Source organism: Erpetoichthys calabaricus, chromosome 2, assembly GCF_900747795.2.
Source record: "Erpetoichthys calabaricus chromosome 2, fErpCal1.3, whole genome shotgun sequence".
NCBI lineage: Eukaryota > Metazoa > Chordata > Cladistia > Polypteriformes > Polypteridae > Erpetoichthys > Erpetoichthys calabaricus.
Window position 1 is genome coordinate 34,618,571 of NC_041395.2, and position 17,269 is coordinate 34,635,839.

The following is a 17,269-nucleotide window of genomic DNA, read 5'->3' on the forward strand; positions in this document are numbered from 1 at the left end:
CACAGGGCACAAGGCAGGAACCAATCCCGGGCAGGGTGCCAACCCACCGCAGGACACACACAAACACACCCACACACCAAGCACACACTAGGGCCAATTTAGAATCACCAATCCACCTAACCTGCATGTCTTTGGACTGTGGGAGGAAACAGGAGCGCCCGGAGGAAACCCACGCAGACACGGGGAGAACATGCAAACTCCACGCAGGGAGGACCCGGGAAGCGAACCCAGGTCCCCAGATCTCCCAACTGCGAGGCAGCAGCGCTACCCACTGCGCCACCGTGCCGCCCGGCAGTACTCATAATATGCTAATTATGGTGAACAAGTCCTGGTTCAGCAGGAAACAGATAACTAATTTTTTAAAATGAACTGGGAGATGCATGTAAAAGGAAAAACAAAACAAATAAAATATAAAAATGAAGCAACCAAAACCCAGATGAGAGGCAAAAATCTAACTCAAAAATCATGCAAGAAGTCAAAACCAGACAAGACACAAAGATCAATTAGCAAAAAAATATGCTTTTTTAGTATTTAAAGCATTTATTCACATATCGGAAAAAGCCTGATGCAAACGCTAACCTTTTATCTCATTGTGCCAATGAACTCAAGGTCACGACCCTGGAGACCACGCCCCTAGAAAACGTAATATGACACTAACAAAGGTTATACAAAATGGAGTCTAACATAGAAAAAGCAATAGGACTCTAAAATTCAGCCTTGATCATGACACAGCTAATATTCCCTTCAAATGGAAATATGGCAAGTTTGTTGGGTTTTTTTTTAATGCATGCAGGGTGGAAGGCTGGAGTATTGATTGGGTTGTGACATCACATATACCTGAATCAGATCAACAACAATCTTGCAGTACGCATGTGCGAAAGTTTTGCTAATGGCTGTTACACCTCTGTGATGTCACATTGGCCTTGCAAAGCATCATGGGGAACTGGAAAAAAGTTTGTCTAAGCAATCTGAGCAATTCTTTGAACAAGGACTCCAGCAAACACAGCATAATTACTGCAAAAAATGCTTTGTTGAATTTCACTGATCACATTAGCTGTAAGAGCCATTTGCTAGTTATTAGTGCATAGTCTATGGGCAGTTCTTACAATCACCAGAAGTTGAATTGAATTAGTATATTCTAACAATTTCTAGCGTCTCTGACTATAAATTAGCCTCAGTTAGTGGCCTGCCTTGCCGAGTGTAAGGTATGGAGGGCACATGCCTTACGTGCCCAGTAGCATGAAAGACAACATGCTTTATTGAACTTGTAGTGCGTTTAGGGGCGTACTAAAGTCGAAGTAATAATAATAATAATTCTTTACATTTATATAGCGCTTTTCTCACTACTCAAAGCGCTCTCCACACAGGGAGGACCCGGGAAGCGAACCCACTATCTCCTTACTGCAAAGCAGCAGCAGCACTACCACTGCAACAACTAAAGTTTAACAAGGAAAGCTAAGTTTAGAGAAGATACATTTTTTCCAATTTTTTTCCCTTTTAATCTACACGTGTAACTACCTTTTTTCCTTATTCTTGTGTGGTCTATTTGCTTTGAATTTTCACTAAATTTTTTAAAACAAACTTTTGGATTGATAGATTTCTTTTGCTTTGCTTTTGACTCGTGCTTGTTCCTGCCTTACACATCATCAGATAAACTAGTCATTTATCCTTAGCAGCTGTTTGTTATATTTACTTAAGCACTGGGCCTTATGCCTAAAAAGATTTAAAGTTTTTAAACTGAAAAGTACTCTAATACTATGTTAGTTTCTTTATATATATATATCATTTTATTGTTTAATTTTTTACATAAAGTATATATGGACCTCTAAAATACACTTGTTTCTACTTACACACTAATCCAGAAGACTGCTTAAGGCACCAAAAAGGCTATGCTATATAATGCATTTGTGAGGTCTCTTCTGGAATACTGTCAGTATTCAAATATTTAAAAGAATGAAAGGAATTAGTAGAATGGATCCCAATTATTAATGTAAATTGAGTTCTTCAACAACAACAAGGAAACACAGATACAAATTTGATAAGGGTAAGCTACAGTATGTCCCATTGCGATGAATATTTGGATTAAACCAATTCAAGAAGGCATAGATAAATTTAAATAGTTAAAAATTTAAAATCCAATCGAGAGCAATTGCTGTAGACTTACCAAGGCAGCGTTGCTGAGATGGATCATTTGAGCATGGTATCACTACATTTTCTTTTTTTCTTTTACCTGTTCAGAAATGAAAGGTTTTACATACATATACATTGACCTAAAAAAACCCAAAAAGTTTACATTTGTTTATTTAATTGATGTTTCATGTATGTATGTATATTGAGCATATTTCAAGAGTTGGAGCACTAGCACTTTAAATGTCTTGCTTATGGTTACAGCTTTAGTTAAGGATATAACTACCACCAGGCCACCTTCTGTGAAATGAGAGATAAAACTCATAAAACAGTAAAACAACAAAATTCCCCCATGCCCTGGGAAGGCCTCGAGACATGGCAGTTACTAAGTGAATTTAGTTTGTCCAGGAGGTTGGGGGTAAGGAAGCCTCTTTCCAAGGAGGAAACGGTTAGCGAATGAGATGCAGAAATAACTGAAGTAGGCAAAATCTTGGTCAAGCAGCAGGCTGGGGGCAATAAACCAGAAGAGATAGTCAGAGCATGAATATTATGATTCCCTCTGCCAGCACCCTTCACTTTTGGAGCATTGAATAGTTATGAACAAGATTAACCAGTGGCAAATGAAGACACATAGACATCAGCTTAGTATCCAAACATGAACATTTTTATACTGCTTAAGTGTAGTGCCAAAAAAAGTCATTTTTAGTATCATAAACATCTTTTCTTTAGATAGAAACACATGAACAGTTGCATGAAGAGTCATTAACAGAAGAGATTTTTATGTGAAAGGTTTTTTTTTTCTTTCTGGAACAACCCCACCCATAATCAGCTGGCACACAGCTCACTGATCTTCTTGATCGTGAAGTCAATGGAGGTTCAATGTCAACTGATCACAACCTGGTGGTGTGTTGGCTTCGTTGGTGGGGGAGGATGCCGGTCAGGCCTGGTAGGCCCAAACGTATCGTGAGGGTCTGCTGGGAACGTCCGGCAGAGTCCCCTGTCAGAAGTGGCTTCAACTCCCACCTCCAGCATAACTTCGACAACGTCCCGAGGGAGGTTGGGGACATTGAGTCCGAATGGGCCATGTTCCGTGCCTCTATTGTTGAGGCGGCTGACCAGAGCTGTGACCGCAAGGTGGTTGGTGCCTGTCGTGGCGGCAAACACCGAACCCGTTGGTGGACACCGGCGGTGAGGGATGCCATCAAGCTGAAGAAGGAGTCCTACAGGACCCTTTTGTCCTGTAGAACTCCAGAGACAGCTAATAGGTACCGGCAGACCAAGCGGAATGCGGCTTCACTGGTTGCTGAGGCAAAAACTCGGGCTTGGGAGGAGTTTGGGGAGGCCATGGATAATGACTTCCAGATGGCTTTGAGGAGATTCTGGTCCACCATCCGGCGTCTCAGGAGGGGGAAGCAATGCAGTGTCAACACTGTATATGGTGGAGATGGTGCGCTGCTGACCTCGACTTGGGACATTGTGGGTCAGTGGGGGGAGTACTTCGAAGACCCCCTCAATCCCACTAACATGTCTTCCAATGAGGAAGCAGAGCCTGGGGACTCGAAGGTGGGTTCTCCCATCTCTGGGACTAAGGTCACCGAAGTGGTCATAATACTCTTTGATGGCAGGGCCCTGGGGGTGGATGAGATACGCCCGGAGTTCCTCAAGGCTCTGGATGTTGTAGGACTGTCATGGTTGACACGCCTCTGCAACATCGCATGGACATCGGGGACAGTGTCTCTGGATTGGCAGACCGGGGTGGTGGTCCCCCTCTTTACAACTACAGAGGCATCACACTCCTCAGCCTCCCTGGAAAAGTCTATTTGGGGGTCCTTGAGAGGAGGGTCCGTCAGAAAGTCGAATCTCGAATTTAGGAGGAATAGTGTGGTTTTCATCCTAGTCGTGGAACAGTGGACCAGCTCTACACCCTTTGCAGAGTCCTGGAGGGTGCATGGGAGTTTGCCCAACCAGTCTACGTGTTTTGTGAACTTGGAAAAGGCGTTCAACCGTGTCCCTTGGGGAATCCTGTGGGGGGTGCTTGGGGAGTATGGGGTACTGGACCCTCTGATAAGGGCTGTTCAGTCCCTGTACAACTGGTGTCACGGCTTGGTCCGCATTGCTGGCAGTAAGTCGAAGCCTTTTCCAGTGAGAGTTGGACTCCACCAGGGCTGCCCTTTGTCACCGATTCTGTTCATAACTTTTATGGACAGAATTTCTAGGCGCAGCCAGGGTGTTGAGGGGGTCCGGTTTGGTGGGCTCAGGATTGGGTCACTGCTTTTTGCAGATGATGTTGTCCTGTTTGTTTCATCAGGCTGTGATCTTCAGCTCTCTCTGGATCGGTTCGCAGCTGAGTGTGAAGCGGCTGGGATGGGAATCAGCACCTCCAAATCCGAGACCATGGTCCTCAGCTGGAAAAGGGTGGAGTGCCCTCTCAGGGTTGGGAGCGAGATCCTGCCCTAAGTGGAGGAGTTGGTCATTTGTAAAATGAATGCACTCCCTCACTTTAATTTCATAAATGCTATGCAACCCCTACACCGTCCAAATAAATAAATTCTGGTTGGTGGTTAGATGTCTAAAATCTAAAGTTTGTTGGAACATAAAGAAACCCTCTGTTGGGTATTCCACCCTTTTTATCAGATTTTTAATTGTACCAGTGAGCTTTAGTCTGGAGCTGGTTGATCTGTTTTGTTAAACCCCCTTTCTCATTTGCCATCAAATCCTGTATATCTCCACCCATTTAAAACATTAAAACTAAAATACTATGTTACCAGTTACGAGAATATTTAGTCTTGATTTTATGGCAGAGGGTTGAAAAATGTCTAGATGGTTGTGCAAAATGACCCTTCTTCTACATTCCCATCTTCAATAGCTCTGCTTTATATATTGGTGGTTGTCCCATTTCTTTTTTTGTTCTTGGGCCTTTCTATGCATTTCAATCCTTGGCAAAAGTTTTAGCTGGACGCCAAAGATTCCAGTCACTGAGGTCTGAGCTATGAATTCCATTCCTTGTCTTTTCTCTTTTACTTACAACTAAGGTCTGTCTTCAAAACATGCAATGTTTCCCAAGCTTAAAATCTTCCTTCCCATTTACTTTACAATTTCTGTAACTCTATCCTCTACCTGAAGCTCAGTGGCATTTTTAAATGCTCACCTGTGCAGGGTTTTGTATTGTCCTTTACCAAATCTCTATTTTTGGTAGCGCAAATCTTGCCTCAACAAACCCACTTTCTTGGAAATCTAATTTGTACTAGCATTTCATATTTGTCTAAGATCCCTAATCTTCAAAATATATATTATAATTGCACACCATGATTATTTTATCTCCTCGAAAGCTTTTTTGCCATCTATGCCTGGTTCTTGTTGCCTCTTCTGCCAGAGGAGCTTCACAGGTACTTTTTTGCATATGTTTTAGGAATGGGCACAATCTTGGTTTTCTGGATGTCTATCACTTAATTTCTCTTGAATTTTTTTTTCACAATTACATTCCTTGCTTTTCACCAGAATTTTTTTAATTTATTTTTTTTTTGGACCACTTATCTCTGCCCTGTTTTCTATTCAGGAGGAGTTCTTTTGTCAGAACACAATAGCTGTCAAGGTTTCCCTAACTTCTAGAAATCTCAGCAGCAGTGATCAATTGGTCATCTGCTTCATTCATCATAGAACCCTCTGGTCTGATGCATATTCTCTTCTTCTTTCTACCTACATTTTATCTCAGTGGGGTCTGACATCAGAGCTATAATGGTTTCTATTGCCTTTTTTAGCAGGGCAAATTTTGTTGGTGGGTGGGGAGTTAATGGCATGTTTAGTTATTATTGTCATTATTCTGTTTTTTTGATTTTTATATTTTAAAAGATATTATTTTCTATTGCTCATTATTGCTATTTAAACTCCAATAAACATTTGCACACCACAAATAATAGTACAAAATATTTTTTAGAGAATATAACTAATAAAAAAAACCTCCTTCCCAAATTAACAGCTACTGTCAAAAATAATAAAAAATTACCTTACCTGAACATACGATTTCACTGACATCCTCATTTGTACAGTTATTTACTCCCCAAGGTAAAGCAGGGCACTGCCATAGTGACACGTGATGACGTTTACATTTAACCTCATCGAGCCATTTGATTGCAGGACTCTTTGTTGCAGTGACTGAGACAATGCCACTGTCTCCACAGTTGAGTTGACGGCATATCACAGAAGCAGTGATTCCCTCCATTCCATTGCTACAAATCAGTCCCCAAGTGCCATTGTAGAAAACCTCTGGTCGGCCAGCACAGTCAAACTCATTACTGACCAATCTGAGTTCCTTGAATTCTGATGACAAGAAAATAATAATGAATAAAAGCAATACATATTTTATTTATATACTGCCTAGTATGTAATTAGCTCAAAGGTGCTTTGCAGAAAAGAATATATATAGTTCAAATGAAGCATAAAAGGTGACACATATCAAGTCAATATGAGATCTAACTGCAATACAGAACATGCTTTACGCAGTCATTTTCAATTTATTCTCAATATGGTTCAGGCAGCATCAGTTTACATAGGAGTCAGCCCTGAGCAGGACACAGTTTCTATGTGGGATTTTCAAATGGTAGGAATCATAAAGGCATGAAGCTTTTTTGACTTTTAAATCAGCTTGTATGTTTACAAGGGCTTTATGTCAAGAATTTATTATTTACATATGTATTGCTGCTGTTATTATTTTTAAAATAAATGCTTCTTTGCATTAAACTTCTATACTTTGCCATTTCTCACCCACAGGTTTAGCAGGGCTAACAGTGAGCAGGAGTAAATTGCTTCAGGGCCTCCATTGTCTAAGGGGACACCCATCTGATCTGCTCAAGCCAAATATTTAATTAGTCCTTATCTATAGTAATGAAGAGTAATAGACTGTGCAGGCATCATTCATAACTAGTGCTTAGATGCTTATATGCATGTTTTCTGTGTGTGTGTTAAACATAGGATGTGTACGTGTGTTACAAATCTAGTGAGCCCTACTCACCCCACAATAATAAACCTATGTTAGAATTTTTAAAGTCATTTGTCACAAGCATTATTTCAGTTTCCTGTTTTTTATTTCCATGAGAAGCTTCAGTTGAGGTTTGAAAAGGTAAAATCCTCTATGAGAGCTACATTTTCTTTGTTGGAAATACACAATACAATACAATACAATACAATACAATACAATACAATACAATTTATTTTTGTATAGTCCAAAATCTCACAACAATGGGCTTTAACATGAATTACCTATTGACAGCCCCTCAGCTTTGTTTCTCTAAGAAGACAAGGAAAAACTCCCGAAAAAAACCCTTGTAGGAAAAAAAAAATTGAAGAAACCTTGCGAAAGGCAATTGAAAGAGAGATCCCTTTCCAGATAGGTTGGGCATGCAGTGGTCGTCAAAAGATGGGGATAAATACAATACAATACACAGAACAGAACACAAGTAACCTCAATACAACATAATAGTGCAACAGAAATATTACAAGTACATGTAATTGACTGCGGTGGGTTGGCACCCTGCCCAGGATTGTTTCCTGCCTTGTGCCCTGTGTTGGCTGGGATTGGCTCCAGCAGACCCCTGTGACCCTGTGTTTGGATTCAGCGGGTTGGAAATAAATCATTTCTTTCCTTGTTGAGGGCCTGAGGTCTGCATGTTCCACTAGTATTAGTGATTTTGTCCTTTAATTGTGGTATAATTTGATCACTATTTTGTTTTGTTAATAACTTTGTGTTCATAAATATGTCACAATAAGACACAGAAAACATGAAAGGCTTGGGGCAGCCACCTGTATAATATCCCTGTAATTGATATTATTTAATATGATTTGAATTTGTTCAGAATGTCTTATATGATTAAACTAGCCATGTGCGCACAACTACGTTGCGCGTGTTAAAGTTGTCTATAAAGGGCTCCCTGTTTAAACGCGGCTGCCAGTCATGAACTGGGCCCTTTGTCGCACAGCATTATGATTTTTTATAAGGGAAACAAAATTACAAAACAAAACCCTTGGACATTGATTCGATAGGAACGGCCTACTCGGAATCACTGTCCAAATAGTAATTATGTGGGTGGAGGAGCATTGCTGCTTCTCTCCGTTCACAGTCCGTCTCGTTTTCACGACGCTGTCGTTTCCTCTCACGATCTCTTCTCAACCTTTCTCCAATCTCACAGGTTGCTTTGTGGCAATCCAAAGAGTAAGAAAGAACCAATGCTTCTTTCTTGAACTCCAAACGCCAACTGATGGAAAATCACAGAAGTGTGTCCGACTTATATACTCTGACTGCCGACTCCAAGAAGCGGGTGAACATTCGATTTGGACGAAGCGCTGCCAACGACAGTTGATAGAAACACAAAAAACCACAGTCTCGACAATGAAGCAGGTGTCGACGCCAGATCTAAACACAAACCACGGTGTCAATGCCAGATCTAAACACAAAGCACGGTTTCAATGCCAGATCTAAACACAAAGAGTGGTATCAGCAGTGTTTGTAAAGAAAAGTTACAACCAAGGCAGTGTCAGGGGAACATGAATTCGCAGACAAACAAAGATCAAGATCCAAATGAAGATTATATATAAAGATTAGTTAATTTAAAGCACAACAATTTGTTTAGTTTGAATGTCTGTGTTTTGAGGTGTGACTGGAGTACTACAGTCTTCAGTAGTATAAGCCTGGAGGAGATTCTTAATGCAATGCCTATGTTTTAGCTGTCTCTCTACTGCCATCTAGTGCTTCTTCTTTTAATTCATTCGTGGACAAACAAAGATCAAGATCCAAATGAAGATTATATATAGAGATAATGTGCTATTTACTCTAAATATAATAAACTGGTGGAGGAAAAAAATAAAAACTAATAAATAAGTAAATACCTGAGCACATGATGCCCACATCCTCCTTATGTTTGCAGTTATGATCCCCCCACTTTTTCATGTTACACTGCCAAAGAGCTGATTCATTGCCATCACAGTTGACATCATCCAACCAGACTGGACCTGTTCCTTGGCCATACATGAAAGAATCAGTTGTTCTAATAGCATGTCCACATTGCAGCTGCTTACAAGCCACATTGGCATCAGTTAGATCCCAGGAGTCATCACATACTGTGCCCCACGTTCCATTATAATAAACTTCCAATCTTCCTGCACAGTCACCTCCTCCACCCACAAGTCTAAGGGCCGTGTGTTCTAGAGGAAAAAAACAGGTTGAGACCTTGCATTTTAATGTCAAGAAATCTATATTCTTCCTGCTAGTTTTATAAGTAATAATGTTATGGTTAGCATAGTATTCCTGTATATTATACTGTATTGTGTTTTTAAATTAGAATAAGTCATATTTATGCGGACCTGAAAAGTAACATCAGTTAGATTCAGTCTGAGGTGTATATACCAGCCACATGTAATAAACCCAGTTAGAATGCTCCCAATTTACACTATTGATTTAAATGTTTTTATTTTTCCTTGGTTAAATGTGGCAATATGAGAAAAAGAAAACTGTGATGGACTGTCCAGGGTTGTTATCCTGAAATAAGTATGTTTTGAAAATGTTATGTTATATATGTATTAAGCAGACAAAAGATTATGAAAGTGGCTTAAAGTGAAATGAAAATTGTATTTTAAACACTACTCATATGCTATTGAGCAGAACATTATTAAAATTTTACAGTTAATGAACTCCCACAGTTTATATATACAATTTTAATAGCTAATTGTGCATGTTTACATACATAATAAAAAGGATACCCCATAAGAATAAAATATAAAACTTACTGGAACACAGAAGACCTACATCTTCTCCAGATTTGCAGTCAGCAGATTTCACAGTGCAGCTGACGACAGCTCCCTTTTTGCTGGTACATTGAATGCCACCAAAACATGTGTCACTGTCCCCTACTCCATAGCGAGAAGAGCTATAAATGTGTACTGCATAGCCGCAGTCAAGCTTTTCACAAATTGCAGAAGCTTCTTTCTGATTCCATGAGCTACTAAGTAGTCGCCCCCAAACCTTATTGTAAAATATTTCCACTCTTCCATCACATCGTGTCTCTCCACCAACAAGTCTGATATGTCCTGAAGCAGCTTAAAATGAAACAAGTGTTACAATTAAATGAAATAAAAAGATTATGTTTTTCTTTACCCATTTTTTTTTCCAGATCAGATTCATACCTATTGTTCAAATGCAATTGCATTGGTGGGTAAGCCCACAGTAAAACTATTTATTAAATGAAATATTTCCTATTGGTGCACATTATATATGATTTTGTAGTATTCCAATTTAATTTGACCTCATTTTCTTTAGTTTCATCAAGGAAGGGATAAAGATGACATTATTATACACATTCACCATTTTAATACCTAAGTCTGATTAGTCCTGTATTAAAGGTCACAACGACAACATTTATTTCTATAGCACATTTTCATACAAACAATGTAGCTCAAAGTGCTTTACATGATGAAGAAAGAGAAAAAAGACAAAATAAATAATTAAAATTAAGGAACACTAATTAACATAGAATAAAAGTAAGGTCCGATGGCCCGGGAGGGCAGAAAAAACAAACAAACAAAAAAAAAACTCCAGACGGCTGGAGAAAAAAATAAAATCTGCAGGGGTCCCTAGGCCACGAGACCACACAACCCCCTCTAGACATTCTACCTAACATAAATGTCCTCAATCAGTCCTCATTGTATTCAGGGTTCTCATGGAAGAACTTAATGATGACGGTCATGTGGACTTCTGGCCTTTAATCCATCAATGTAAGGACATCACGGTGCTCTGATTAGATGGAACTAACACTATATCGAGTGCAAGTCCACTGCAGGAAACACATTTTGAAGACTTTCTGAAGTTTTTACTTTTTAAGTTAGCACACCTTTGCTTTTAATCGCTTTTCATTTTTGAGTATGAAGTATATAGGCTATGCAGAATTTGTGGTCATACAGTATTCAGATTGTAGCATCTTTGTTCTCACCATTTCTGGCTAGGGAGATTGCCTGATGCCTAAGAACTGGAAGTGTTAAACTGGAATTGAAGGAACAGTCAGCATAGGTTCAGAAAAGGGAGGTCAGGTTTTACAAACATGGTGGAATCTATGAGGAAGCAACAAAAGGGTATGATCAAAGTGGAGCATATGATATTAGGAAGTAAAAATGTTTTGCTTGAATAAACAATGGGAGGTCCGAAAATTTGAAAGTACCCCTTATGAGAAGGACTTAGGAGTCATAGTGAACTCTACACAATCAACTTCTAGACAGTGTTCAGAGGCCATTATGAAAGCTAACAGAATGTTAGGTTATATAGCATGATGTGTGGAGTTCAAGTCCAAGGAGGTTATGGTCAAGCTTTATAATGCACTGGTGAGGCCTTGTCTGGAGTACTGTGTGAAGTTCTGGTCACCAGGCTACAAAAAGGACATAGCAGCACTAGAAAAGGTCCAGAGAAGAGCAACTAGGCTGATTCCAGGGGTATAGGGGATACATTATGAGGAAAGATTAAAAGAACTGAACCTTTTCAGTTTAAGCAAAAGAAGATTAAGAGGTGACATGATTGAAGTGTTTAAAATTATGAAGGGAATTAGTCCAGTGGATCGAGACTGTTATTTTAAAATGAGTTCATCAAGAACACGGGACCACTGTTGGAAACTTGTTAAGGGTAAATTTTGCACAATCATTGGGATTTTTTTCTTTAAACAGAGAACCATAGACACTTGGAATAAGCTACCAAGTAGTGTGGTAAATGTGGGACTTTAGGGACTTTTAAAACCTGACTTGATGTTTTTTTAGAAGAATTAAATGGATAGGACTAGTGAGCTTTGATGTGCTGAATGGCCTATTCTCATCTAGATTTTTCTAATGTTCTAAAATGCAATTGTAAAAATTAGTTTTTACAAAAGCAGATAAAGCAGAGAATTTTAAAGAGGCAGTTTTAAAAGAAGAATTTAGCTTTTTAAATTCAATTTGTTATTGAGCCCTCTTCACCTCCATTGTATTTTTTTTTCCTTAGAGTGAAGAATGCAGATACAGATGTGTGGCAATTGTAAACTTTGGTTGATGTCTTTTTATCCAAGGCAATGTACAAATTAGGACACACTGCAATTACTTGTAGGTAATATTAATAACTGGAGCACAGACAGGTTAAGTGAGTTTCTCTCGGTTGTACAGCAAGTCCCAGGCAGGACTTGGGATGGCAAGTTTGTGATTTAAAGTCCAATGGCTTAGCCAAACCATCAAACTGTACAACATAGATGAATGACTGCAACCCTGTATACCATCGCTATATGTGCTGCGGAGATGCCCTGCCTTCAATAACAACGAAATCAATGCTGCTAACCTTAGGTGTGTCTTTTATAAGCATCCCTGGATAGATTTCTTACTGGTGGTATCCAGGAAAAATTGAGCGGTTATCCTGGCCTGTGAACAGGTTATAGGCGTGTTTCATATTTTCAAAAGTGTGTGCAATCTCTGGAGACTGAAGAGCACAATTAAACTTTAAGTGGAAAGATGGGTGCTTAGTTGTTCAAGTTGAGCAACCTGCACAAAATGAAATCTAAGCAAATCTAAGCAAGTGAAAAGTTTTTAAACCAAGCCATTAAATCTTATTTTCTTCATTGTGAGACGTAGATACAAAAACGTTCTGACTTGTCTGTCACAGTCCCAGTGAGGCATTATGCAGATGTATTGCTGTTGGTATAAAATAGCCCCAGTAGCATTTTTTGACACACTTCTACTGAATGATTCATTGACTAAAAGTACTCAGTGTCAGTGTGTCAGAGGGTGTGCAGAATCATAATGGCACTCAGGTTTGTTTTAATTCTGTCCTTTATTATAACCTCCATAGGGTTGAAAGTGAATCCTATAACTGCGTTTGCCCTTTTAATTAGTCTATTAATTTGGTGGCCCACTCTTGAAGTGATGTTACCAGCTCAGCACACCACAGCATAGAAAATCACACCGGCCATCACAGAGTTATAGAAGATGTGGAAGATGTCACTTCCCACATTACAGGAATGTAGTCTACTAAGGTAAAAGAGCCTGCTCTGCCCCTTCTTATATAGTTTCTCTGTGTTCTGAGCCTAGTCCATCTTGTCATTAATGAGGACCCCCAAGTACTTGTAGGAGTGGACCCACCTCTACATCATCTCATTGAATAGTGACTGAACATAAACACTCTTTGGTGCGGCAAAAGTCAATAACAAGTTCCTTGGTTTTGCTGATGTTGCAGACAATTCTCTTTGCACCAACAAAGATTATATTGAGTTTGCAAGAGCCATTTGCTAGTTATTTAAGTTATATAAATGTTTTCCTAAATATTAGTGCATAATTTATGGGAGGTTTCTATAAACCCCATAAGTTGAATTGAATTGGTATATTCTAACTATTTCTAGCTTCTCTGACTAAACATTATTCTCAGTTAGTGATCAGCCTTGCCATGTGTAAGGCGTAGAGGGCACATGGTTTTAAACTGCGCCTTGCATGTTTTGTGTGCCAAGTAACATGAAAGACAAAGTACTGAATTGTATATGCTGCGCTGTAGGTTTAAAGTGTACAGAAGAAGTAAAGAATCTTTAAGTACAGAAACAACTAAAGTTTTATAAAAAAAGCCAAGTTTAGAGAAGATACATTTTTTCTAATATTTTGCCTTTTATTCTATGTGTGTAACAGCTTTTTTCCTTATTCTTAGGTGGATTGTTTGCTTTGAATTTTCACTAAATATTTTTAAAACAAACTTTTAGACTGAGAGATTTCTTTCGCCACGCGTTTTATCCGTACTTGAACTCGCCTTACACTCCTGCGACTACAGAGTTATTGTATTCCGTCATCAAGAAATTCATATTTAATATTATTTAAACGTTTCCCATTAAATATCAAGAAAATTTTGTGTATCCAATTTGCAGATTTTTTTTTTGCTGTTTTACTTTTATTTGACAAACAAATTTGTTAATCAGGTAAGCAAGATTTCTTGAAATAAGCTAAATAATCTTAAATACAAATTTCTTGTTACATTAATAAACCTTACAGTTAGGAAAATGTGATTTAATTTATAAAAACTTTTCACTCGCCTCGATTTTCTTAGATTTTATTTTTTGCAGTGCATTACATGATTATCTAGGTAGGCTGCAAAAATGAATGAGTAAATCAAGAAAAATGAATTTATATTAATGCCAATTTGATATTTATAAAAATAAAATATAAAAATTAAAACATTAGTTTGCAATTTTGTTTACTCCACTTACAATTGTTAAGTATTTAATTATCTTAACTATATTATCAAAAGTTCAACTTAGAGTTAAATAAAAAGGGTTAAACTTTACATCTTAACTTATTTAACTAATTATAGTTCAAAGCATAAGTACTTTGTACTAAGGGGCAACAAATATTGACTTTCTTAATGCATATGAAGACAAAAGTACAGCGAGAGTATGAAAATGTAGAAATGCAGATATATGCAAAAACACAAAGGCTATTAACATTGCATGTAAAGACATATATTGTTTCATTCTATGACCATTTAGGATGAAAAGGTACCCATACAAAAATTAAGATATAACCAAATCAGTCAGTATTTAAGGAGAGAAAAAATCAGTTATTTATTTAGCCATAATTATACCATTCCACTCACTAACATTAAAAAAGTTAAACACATTACACATTTTTGTTTGATTCACACATACAGTATAACTAATGAAAAAGTCCTTTTGGATCAGGCTACTGAGAAATGCAGTGCATCCTGTCTTCCCACCAAACTCTGCATGTGGTTCAAATTAATTATTAAAGATTTTTTTCTCCACGGATTTGGACTGAAAAAGCAGGTCAGAAGATGAGATTTTGAAAAGGCGCAGCTCTTTTAAACATTCCTCATAATTCATCCCCATGCAGCCCTGTAATAAGCCTAGTCGCTCTTCTCTGGCCTTTTTCCAGCACTGCTATGTATGTCCTTTTTGTAGCCTGGAGACCAAAACTGTACACAGTACTCTAGGTGAGGTCCATCCAGTGCATTACAATTATTATTAAATTCAAACTATTTGCTACTACCTATATTAAACTTAGGTCAAGAGAGAGGGCAGTTTATGTTGTGTGTGACTATGTGTGTATGTTTTACAGAATTGAGTCTGTGTTAAGGAATTTCCTCACTATATGGCATGTATTTATTAAAATGACTTCTTTTTGTAGTTTCATGTATTGTATATATGTTTGTTTATATGTAATGTGTGTAGGCTTTTGTGTAATGCAGTGGTTCCCACGCCCGGTCCTGGCTGCAGGTTTTTTTTTCCAACCAGATTCATCAGTTATAACAATTGATAATTAATTGATGTAATTTAATTAGCTGTTTTTTTCTCCTCTACGTTTTCTGCATTCAGACAAGCGTGAAAGTATGAGTTTTACGTTTAAAAGACATTTAGAAATCTTTTTTTGTTGTAGCTTTAAATGTTTAACTCTCTTTTGTTGGTTTCATATTATTTTGCCCTTTTTCTGTGTAGTTTGCTCCTATCATTGTACCTTAATCACAATTAAAAACATGCAGAGCAGACATCCAGGCAAACAACACTGAACGATATAAGGCTGCAACTGCTTTAGCATCAGACCTGCTAATTAGTAAATAATGGATTAAATAACTTGGACACCTCAAAAAGTAGAATACAAATCAACATAAGAATACAGTATTGTTAAATATAACTGCTCAGTAAATTTTATTTAAAAAATTACCAAAGTTATTTTTGTAATTTCTACATTGTCTCCAAATCACAGAAAATGGAAAATAACAGCTCACTTAATTAGGCCAGGAGTCCAATTAAAAGAAGATGGTTGGAACAAAAACCCGCAGACACAAGGGGTCCCCAGGACCAAGTTTGGGAACCACTGGTGTAATTAAGGTGGGATGACACAAGTGTTACATATAGTAATGGGCATAATGATCATCTTGTCCATTCTCCACAACCAGCATATTTCTTCAGTTTTATTATTATTATTATTATTATTATTACTATTATTATTATTATTATTATTATTATTATTATTATTATTGGGCGGCACGGTGGCGCAGTGGTAGCACTGCTGCCTCGCAGTAAGGAGACCCAGGTTCGCTTCCCGGGTCCTCCCTGCGTGGAGTTTGCATGTTCTCCCCGTGTCTGCGTGGGTTTTCTCCAGGTGCTCTGGTTTCCTCCCACAGTCCAAAGACATGCAGGTTAGGTGGATTGGTGATTCTAAATTGGCCCTAGTGTGTGCTTGGTGTGTGGGTGTGTCCTGCGGTGGGTTGGCGCCCTGCCCAGGATTGGTTCCCTGCCTTGTGCCCTGTGTTGGCTGGGATTGGCTCCGGCAGACCCCCGTGACCCTGTGTTCGGATTCAGCGAGTTGGAAAATGGATGGATGGATTATTATTGTTATTATTTTGTTTTTTTTTGTTTTTTTAGGATTTCTATAACAATCAGAATGCCTTACATTTTAGTCATGTACTTTTCTGAAAATTACAAATACTTTTAAATAAGAAATTTAATTATTCTGAATGTTTTAATTGTAATGTTAATTTCTGAACAGACTATACACTACTTGAAAAACAATGTTTTTACATGAGAAAACGTTAGCTAAACTTACATTAAATATAAAGACAATCCACAGCTGTGTTTTACATGACAATCAGTTTTAATTGAGCAGTGTTTAGTAAGTTATCTAAATTGCAAATTAATAACAGAATACAGTTATGGTTAGCTTAGACCTGAAAAGATTTAAACATGATCAGATACTAAATTAGTAGTAAGACATGACTTTATTCTTTTACAAATATTTGAAAACAAATGTTATTTGGAATAATATAATACTAGCTGTGTTACCCAACTACATTGGGGAAATTTCCTAAGGCAACAGGCCTTGGTCAGAGTGTTGTCGGTTAATCAGAAGTATCGGAAGTTCTATGTAACTATGTAAATACTTTTCTGTATACGATATTTGTAGTTTTAACCAGAGGCTAATTTTATTTGTTCACTGGAGCTCCTTACACTGGAATGTGCTAGATACACTTGCCGATGAGTAAAACATTCCTGCCATATATTATTTTTTGCTTTTCCTAGTGACTGGCCTTGGCTTTTTTTGATAGTCATTGGAAAACACAATTTAACAGAAAACAGTATTCTTTTTATTTCAAAGA

General features: G+C 38.0%; 1 protein-coding gene across 1 annotated transcript in view; it reads right to left on the reverse strand.

Moving 5' to 3' along the window:
• Nucleotides 1–582: 582 nt before the first annotated feature.
• The window catches only part of LOC114644898 (scavenger receptor cysteine-rich type 1 protein M130-like), a 31,544-nt gene continuing 14,857 nt past the window's right edge, over nucleotides 583–17,269 (reverse strand). Inside the window, exons 5-8 of the mRNA XM_051922474.1 lie at nucleotides 9,904–10,212; nucleotides 9,007–9,321; nucleotides 6,131–6,444; nucleotides 583–633 (exon numbers count right to left, since the gene is read on the reverse strand). Coding sequence (XP_051778434.1) covers nucleotides 583–633; nucleotides 6,131–6,444; nucleotides 9,007–9,321; nucleotides 9,904–10,212 — 989 coding nt within the window. The remainder of the gene's footprint in view (nucleotides 634–6,130; nucleotides 6,445–9,006; nucleotides 9,322–9,903; nucleotides 10,213–17,269) is intronic.